This window comes from Camellia sinensis, chromosome 3 (assembly GCF_055761805.1).
Source record: "Camellia sinensis isolate YWXY chromosome 3, ASM5576180v1, whole genome shotgun sequence".
Taxonomy (NCBI): domain Eukaryota; kingdom Viridiplantae; phylum Streptophyta; class Magnoliopsida; order Ericales; family Theaceae; genus Camellia; species Camellia sinensis.
Window position 1 is genome coordinate 149,563,975 of NC_138963.1, and position 8,955 is coordinate 149,572,929.

Sequence of the window (8,955 nt, forward strand, 5' to 3'; positions counted from 1 at the left end):
TGAATCATATGATTTATGCACAGGCTCTGGATGGACTCTTAGTAATTAATGGACAGTGATGTATTTTCACTTAAGCCTCAAAGTTTCAATCCAACCTTGTCTTGTTTTGTTAGGCGTTTGGTAGTCAGACACTATTGGACAGTCATAGCTGTTATCCTATTTGGGGTGGGATGGGGTTGTGACAGAGTGGTATCGTAGCATATGTTTGTCACACACTGTCCTCCAGAGCATAGGATTTCCCTAGAAGAACTTTAGGAATGCATTCATGATGAGTGTGTATGACAAGGTGCGCATCTTATGTACTAATATTTAAGTTAGTATATGCATATATTATATTGTTTAACATATGCTTTGCATGCATAGCATTACGATGAGGGAAAGAGCTGAGTCCTTTGCCAGCCATATGGATAGACTCGAAAGGATGTTAGAAGGTGTAAGAGAGGAAGTAGAGTCTCTAAGATAGAGAAACCAATTCAGTTTAAGGAAGAAATTGATCCATTGAAGGCATAGGCATAGGTGTTAGAGGCGGAGAAGTTATTTGAGATCTTCTCCTCCTCCGAAACTCAAAAGTTGCACTTACCACCTTCACTCTAGCACAGGAGGCGCGTAGATGGTGGATGTTAGTAAAAGGCCAGCATGAGGGTATCACGTGGAACAACTTTTTGGAGATCTTCATGAAAATTACTTTCCACAATCTACCAGGGATAGGAAAGCATCGGAGTTCCAATCACTCAAGGAAGGTGGGGGTACAGTGTCAGAATATGATGCCAAGTTCACGGAACTAGCCAAATTTGCTCCACACATGGTCAACGCCGAATACAACAAAGCTAGGAAGTTTGAGGAAGGGCTTCAAGGACCACTCCGAGATAAAGTAAATCTCTTTAATTTTTCTACATATGTGGAAGTTTTGGATAAAGCACTCATGGCCTAGTTGAATGCAAAGGATGAACAAAAATCCAAAGAATGGTTCAATAAGAGACAGGGGTATGATACTAGAAAAGGATCAAACAAATCTACCTATAAAAAAGTCGAGTGTATGAACCACCAGTGGTACCAGTCAAGGGAGCAAAGTTATACCAGCTTGTACAGACTGTGGGATCTGCCGTCGAAGTACTAGGGCTTGTTTTAGATGCGGACAAATGGGACATCATATAAGTGATTGTCCGAAAATTGGGCAAAACTCTTGAAAAGGTGCAAGTAGCTCATTGGGATTGGTTCAGAGACCAATTGCCAAGCCTAACACCACAGGAAAGGAACCGGTGAGACAAGCAAGGGTATTTGCCCTAGTCCTAGGGGATGCTCAGAGTACGGATCCAGTTATATCAGGTATACTCTCCATCTATGCTCATAATGAGTATATTTTGATAGATTTGGGTTCTACACATTCATTTGTATCTAGTCAATTTGAAAATAAGTTAAATAAATTGCAAGAACCTTTGAATTTTCTAATGTCAGTATCTACACCGTCGGATGAATCTATGATATGTACCTCCATCTATCGGGATTGTGAGATATTAATTGGGAATATTAGCTTGATTGTCGATTTATTGCCTATAGAAATGAGTCATTTTGATGCTATTTTAGGAATGGATTGGTTGTCAACCAATTATGCTACAATAGACTGTGTGTCAAAGTCTGTCTCATTTTAACCACCAAATAAAGAAGATTTTTCCTTTCAAGGTAGAAGCATAGTACTACCACCATATCTCATCTCATCCATGAAGGCATGTAAACTACTCAAGAAAGGGTATCAAGGATAGTTTTGTACTATTTTGATTGTACAGGAATCTGATAACAGTTTGAATGACATACCAGTAGTGAGGGAATTTTCAGCGGTATTTCCTGATGAATTACTAGGCAATTTGATTGATAGAGAAATTGAGTTTACAATTGATGTTGCACAGAGAACTCAATCGATTTCCAAGACTCCTTACAGAATGTCACCAGTAAAGCCAGAGGAATTGAAAATGCAGTTACAAGACTTGCTAGATAATTCGTCCCAGCACATCACCTTGGGGAGCACCAGTGCTATTTATGAAAAAGAAGGATGGAAATCTTCGTTTGTGTATCGACTACATGGAGATGAACAAGGGGACTATAAAAAACAAGTACCCATTACCAAGAATTGACGATTTATTTGATCAGCTACAAGGGGCACAAGTTTTCTCTAAGATTGATCTTAGATTGTGCTACCATCAGCTCAAAGTTAAGGCAAAAGATGTTGAGAGGACGACATTTAGAATCAGGTATGGCCATTGCGAGTTTTTGGTTATGCCATTTGGAGTTACTAATGCTCCTACGGCATTCATGGATTTGATGAATAGAATTTTTAAGCCTTACCTGGATGAATTTGTTCTAGTCTTCATTGATGACATTTTGATTTACTCTAAAAGTGGGGGTGACCATGAACAACATTTAAGATTCATCATTCAAACTCTTATAGATAGACAATTGTATGCAAAGTTGAAGAAATGTGAGTTTTGGCATTTTTGGGACATGTAATTGATAAGGAAGGTATTTCTTTTTATCCCCAAAAAATTGAAACTATAGTAAATTGGCCAAGGCCCACTAATGTAACAAAGGTTCAGAGTTTCCTTGGTTTGGCTGGTTATTATAGGAGATTTGTCAAAGATTTCTCCAAGATAGCAATCCCACTTACCCAATTAACACATAAAGCAACACTGTTTGAGTGGATAGAAGAGAGGGATTCTGCTTTCCAAGAGTTAAAGACTAGGCTGATCACAGTGCCAGTTCTTATATTACCATCAAGTACTGAGGGGTTTGTTATCTATTATGATGCATCACACAAAGAATTGGGTTGTGTTTTAATGCAGAATAGTAAAATTATTGCTTATGCTTTCTGCCAATTGAAGCCGCATGAAAAGAATTATCCAACTCACGACTTGGAATTGACAGCCATTGTTTAAGCACTAAAGATATGGCGTCACTACTTGTACGAGGCTACATGTGAGGTGTTCGTAGACCATAAGAGCCTAAAGTATCTGTTTACCTAGAAGAAACTCAATATGAGGCAGAGAAGATGGCTAGAACTAATGAAGGATTATAATCTGCACATACAGTATCATCCTGGCAAAGCAAACATAGCAGCAGACACCCTCAGGCAGAAGTCAATGGAAAATTTGGCATGTCTACTCACCAAACAATGAGACATACTTCAAGGCCTTCAGAGAATAGAGATAGAATTGGTTCTACATGAAACAGAAGGAACTATGGCTACAATTTCTACCCAATCATTTTTCATTGACGAAATCAAACAAAGACAAATAAAGGATGTCTACTTCAAGAAAATTTTTGAGGAGATTAATTCAAAGCCAAGATCGGGATTTTCAATGAAAGAACAAGTGTTATAGTTTGAAAGCAGATTATGTGTTCCAAACATGCCGGAGTTGAAAAGGAAAGTCATCGAGCAAGCACATAGCTCGAAGTTTGCAGTCCACCCCTGAAGCACCAAAATGTATCAAGATCTCAAGAAAGTTTACTGGTGGCCAAATATGAAAAGGGACATAGCTGAGTTTCTCTCTCATTGCCTTCAATGCCAACAAGTAAAAGTTGAACACTAAAAGCGTGCTGGTCTATTTCAATCTCTCTCTATCCCGTAATGGAAATGGAAACATATCACAATGGATTTTGTAGTTAGCTTGCCGAGCACACCAAAAGGTATGGATTCAATTTGTGGCATTGTTGATAGATTGACCAAATCTGCTCATTTCTTACATGTAAAGTCTTTTTATAATGCGGACAAGTTAGCTGCCTTGTACATAGATGAGATTGTTTGACTTCATGGTGTGCCTGTTTCTATTGTGCCGGATAGAGACTCCAAATTTATGTTTAGATTTTGGCAAAGTTTGTAGAAAGCATTCGAAACAGAACTAAAATTTAGTACAGCCTTCCATCCACAAACCGATGGTCAATCAGAATGGACAATACAGATTTTGGAAGATATGCTTCGTCTGTGTGCATTGGATTTCAAGGGAAGTTGGAAAACTCACTTACCATTAGTTGAGTTCGCCTACAACAATAATTTCCAAGCAAGCATCGACATGGCACCTTATGAAGCACTGTATGGGAGAAAATGTAGATTACCAGTATGCTGGACAGAAGTTGGGGGCAAACTAATGATAGGGCCCGAAATTGTTCTTACTATAGAAAAGATTACAATTATTCAACAACAACTCAAAATTGCCCAAAGTCAACAAAAAAGCTATGTTGATTTGAGGAGAAGGGACGTTGAGTTTGAAGTCATATATCATGTGTTTCTAAAAGTTACTCTGATGAAGGGCCAGACTTGATTTGAAAAAAAAAAAAAAAGGGAAATTGTCTCCACGATACGTAGGGCCATTTGAGATTCTTGAAAAGATCAACCCAGCAGCCTTCCGGTTAGCATTGCCACCAGAAATGGAACAGGTTCATAATGTCTTTCATATTTCTATGTTATGAGGCTATGCTCGAGATCCTTCCCACGTGATTGATTATCAGCACTTGGTTATTGATGAAGACTTAGATTATGAAGAATAACCTATTGAAATCATTGATTGCCAAGTGAAACAACTCCAAAATAAGGAGATAGCTATGGTAAAAGTTGTGTGGAAAGAACATTATGGGAGAGATGCTACTTGGGAAGTAGAAAATGAGATGAAGACGAGGTACCCTAGTCTATTTCCAAGTTAAGGTAAGGCAAGTTTGGAGGACCAAACTTTTTAAGGAGGGGAGAATGTAACAACCAAACCCATTCATGCATCATGTTTACTTTATTGTCTATGCATTTAAGTCATGTATTCTACACTTGTTTGATATTAGACTTGATAGTATTGACAAGGAAAAGGGATTTGAAGTTATGTATAGGACTTGCATGTTTTGTGACCAAAGTTAGGGAATAGTTTGAAACTTGATTTGAAATCCTTAGGATGAGCGTACGCCTTAAGTAAGGAGCTTAAAGACCTTAGTCTAACAACCTTGACCATTTCATCCTAATTGCTATTTTGCTAATTAGGATTAGTAATAACTAAGCATGATTATAAGATCTTAAACTTAAGCATGGGAATTAAATTAGTTAAGGAAGTTGTACCTTTGTCCAAGCTACACCAAATAAAACCTTAATCTTCAAAATAAAATAAAAGAGAAATCTGCTAGAAGTTGAGAGAAACAACAAAAGAGAATGAGAGAAAAGAGAGAAAGGAAAGTGAGAAGGAAGAGTTCAACAGAATCAACCAACAACTCATCCTAAAAGTGTTCTAAGGTGAGATTTCTATCCTAAAACATATAGTAGACTTCTTTAACATCTTCAATCATGAAAACGTTAGGATGAAAATGGATTAGGAATGAAAAACTAGGAGGAAAAAGAAAAAGAAGTTAGTTAGGATGTGAACTAGGGAGGAAGCTTAGGATTCTCAATCTTTTGAATTGGTTTTTGAGGTTTTGGATGTCCTTGCACTCTTCTTTTCACATGTCTCTTTGACTTCCTATGATTTTGTAGATTGGTTTTGAGTTTTGGAAATAAAAGATGAAAAAAAACCCATGAAATTTCTCATACAAACTTGAAAAATGCTTCAAACCTTGAAAACAAGTAAAGATTTCATGTATTTGATTTAGGAAACAATCATATTAGTGTATTTTTAAGATACTAAACTTAGCATATCATGTTTGAGGTTTGAAAGTGCAGGAAATCAAAGCTAGATGACCTTAGAACAGCTAGAACAGGACAGATTTGCGAACTACAGAATTCTGCTTTGCAGATCACCACTCGAGCGAATAGCCCAAAAACCAATGTGAGTCGGTTTACCGCTCGAGTGAATAAAAGATGGCTCGAGCGCACTTTAGCAACTCTCAGAATCTCATTTTGCAGGTATGTACTTCTGGGAGGTACCTTATCACCACTCGAGTGGTGAAATGATCGCTACAACGGACTGGCCATTTTAGAGCATTTACACATTTTATTCCAATTGTTTTCCTTCATTTCTTGGGACATCTTTAGGCATGTTTTGGCACCTAAACACAAGGATAACATAATTAGAAACCCACTTGAAACATGTTTTAATAGAAAAGAGAATTGAAGTTTATTTGTATGATTAATTGATATAGAAAGTTTAAAGATTGTTCAATGCTTCACTGTTTTGTTCTTGTTTTGTATAGGTCAAGCTTAAAGATGTTTAAACCCTTATTCGCAGAGCCAATTGTGAGTAGTAGTGTGTTAAACTTATATTTGTTAAAATTTATAATTCGAAATGCAAACCTATGATATGTTTAGAAAGTTATACTATTGTTTTACGATGAATGAACATCCTATATTTTTCTATCATGTATTAAGATGACATCTTGGTATTTGTTAGTTATTGGGAATCATGCCAATAACCATGTACTAACTGAGCTCTTCAGCCACCTGTTATGGACCTTGTTCTGTTCCAAAATGCCTTGAGAAGGCTCATCGCTATGTATATGCTTGCAAGTTAGATTTTAATATCATGTGGAAATTATACTATGTTTGAAAAGAGCTTGTGCTTAATTTTATATAAGGGTTATTGGTGTTCATTCATTTACCACTTTACTATATTGCTATTCACTAGGCTTTGGCTCACCCCTCTCCCCTATATGTATGCAAGTGATGGCAAGGATCCTGTTGTGGTTGAGAGATTATGCTAGAAGTCTTTTTCTTTTGTTTTTCTACTTTTGGACGAAGACCTTGTCTTCGAGTTTTGGTTTTTGTTAGCTGTATATTTGTAAATGTTGTACTTTCCTTTTGGATGTTGTGTTTGTAAATGTTAAAAATAAATAAATAAAGTTGCTTATTTGTATCATATGATCTATGCACAGGCTTTGGATTGACTCTTGCTAATTGATGGACAATGATGTATTTCCACTTAAACTCCAAAGTTTCAGTCCAACCTTGTCTTATTTTGATAGGCCTTAGTAGTCAAACATTATTAGCCAATCATAGCTATTATCTTATTTGGGATGGAACGGGGTCGTGACAATGTAACAAATACAACTACTCATTAGAGTTTAGCATGGATTGAAACACATGAACTAATATACTTGGATGATGAGAAAAGTGATGAGAAAGCGTATGAAAATAGGAAAACTACATTACATAATCAAACTTGTGGATGGGTGGCTAATTCCAACTCCATCCTCATCCACAAGGTTCTAATTTACATATCTAAATATGAAAATGATGAAGTATAGTACTAGAAAGCAAAGAAAAGGTACATGAATGAAAGAGAGCAAAGAACTCAATCTACTTAATGGATAAGTGGCTATATCGTAGTCCTCTCCACATCCATGAGAACCAATCATATGATTACAACACAGCAATAATAAAGTGCAAAGCTTGATAATAGAGAGAGAGAGAGAGAGAGAGAGAGAGACAGAGAGACATAGAGAGAGGATGAGCAAAAAGTTCAAGAATTTACCTTTGAAAGAGAGGATGAGCCTCTTAGTTGTCAAACTCTATCCTAGCACCTTCAAGGTTCTTGAGTATGGCCTAGAATTTCCTACAAGAAGCTCCAAAGCTAAGATTTAATGGTGTTTTGATGATATAGGTAAAGAATTGAAGGTTGAAGATGATGCAAGGGAGCTAGAAGTATGGCGCTCTCAAGAAGCTTCTGACTATTGGAAATATTTTATAACCCTTGGAAATGAAGCCTAAGGCATGTATATATAGAGTTTTGGATGTAACTATCTAAGATATTTGTGTAAAACTTGTAGAGGAAGCTGAATTTTTAAAAAATGCTCTGTACCCAGACAATTCAGCCAACTGCACAATTTATTCATCCGATCGGCCACATTTTCCATCTGGCCATAAGTTGTTATACAACTAGTGAGAAAAATGTACCGCTAGATCAATAGTGTAAGGCCAGCATATTTTGAAAGGAAAAATAGGTTCCAACCCTTCCATTCACTTCTGCTCTGTCTTTTGCTCAGTTTACTAAAAAAGTCAATATTTAGAGTTCAAAAACACGAGCCTCGGAATATTGTGAAAATGTTTGGAAGTACGCAACCAAAACATTTGGAAAAAGGGTTTTAAGAGGGTGAAAAATATTTTGGCCAAAATGGGCATTAGGTTGGGATAATTAGGATTAAAACTTGAATTTTGGCTTTCTTGTTGAGGAATTCAAAAGATTACATAATGCAACTTTCATCATTGGGTGTTTAGAGTAAAGCACCTATGTCTTAAGGCTAGTCAAAATGGGGTGTCTACAGTTGTCCCTCTTTGATATAGCTCAATGTGTCATTTCATGACGTGGGTGAATGTCAAAGTCCAAAGGCGACCATTTTGACAAAGTTGTAAGACTTGGGCAAACAAACAAAATGTGAATACAGTTACTTAAACTTGAAGGTTGCTTACGTATCTTTTTGCGAGGACTCAAACCAATGTAGTTCAGGGGTAGGATGCAAATGATATGCTCGGAATGCAATTAAAATTTGGACTTACACATTTTATGTAGCCAGTTGTTTGAAAGTTGGGCTTAGGTGTACCACACTGCTAGATTTTTTAATGTTGATAACCATGTAAGGTGATGCAATGCAATGACAATAAAGGTGTGAAGATGGCAACATGCGGGGCAAACCTTGTGCAAATGATACAAAGCATAATAAGAGGTGCAATCCAAACAAGCTTCCTGCCAGAGAAGGAAAGGTTTGGAACCAACATGTAGTCTTAACTGTATTTCATACAGAAAGGGAGCAGGTTAAACTGGGTGAACTCGAGATCCAAATGTGTCTTACGCAAAACAAGAAAATGTTGTAACCAACAGGCAGTCCTAACCATATTCATACAGAGAGGGGAAAGGTATAACTGGGATGCAATCCAAACATGCTTCGTGCGAGAGGAGGAAAAGGTGTAACCGACAAGCATGCCTAACCGTATTTCATATGGAATGAGAAAAGGTATAACTGGGGTGCAATCTAAACACGCTTTGCGCGAGAGGAGGAAAGGGT

The 8,955-nt window shown here is 37.1% G+C and overlaps 1 protein-coding gene across 1 annotated transcript; it reads left to right on the forward strand.

Annotated features, from left to right (window-relative positions):
• The first annotated feature begins 370 nt into the window (after positions 1-370).
• Positions 371-2,927, forward strand: LOC114284191 (uncharacterized). Its single transcript, XM_082918487.1, has 7 exons — positions 371-450; positions 703-871; positions 1,221-1,326; positions 1,456-1,637; positions 1,785-2,108; positions 2,200-2,498; positions 2,618-2,927. The coding sequence occupies exons 1-7, from the start codon at positions 371-373 to the stop codon at positions 2,925-2,927; spliced, it is 1,470 nt and encodes a 489-aa protein (XP_082774613.1).
• The last annotated feature ends 6,028 nt before the right edge of the window (positions 2,928-8,955 follow it).

Excerpts from the sequence above, each read along its gene's own strand:
- LOC114284191 (XM_082918487.1), top strand. The coding sequence starts at position 371 with ATGAGGGAAAGAGCTGAGTCCTTTGCCAGCCATATGGATAGACTCGAA. Across the intron at positions 451-702 it reads GGTGTAAGAGAGGAAGTAGA|GGATAGGAAAGCATCGGAGT; the intron begins GTCTCTAAGATA and ends ACAATCTACCAG. Across the intron at positions 2,499-2,617 it reads TTTTGGCATTTTTGGGACAT|GAGATTTGTCAAAGATTTCT; the intron begins GTAATTGATAAG and ends TGGTTATTATAG.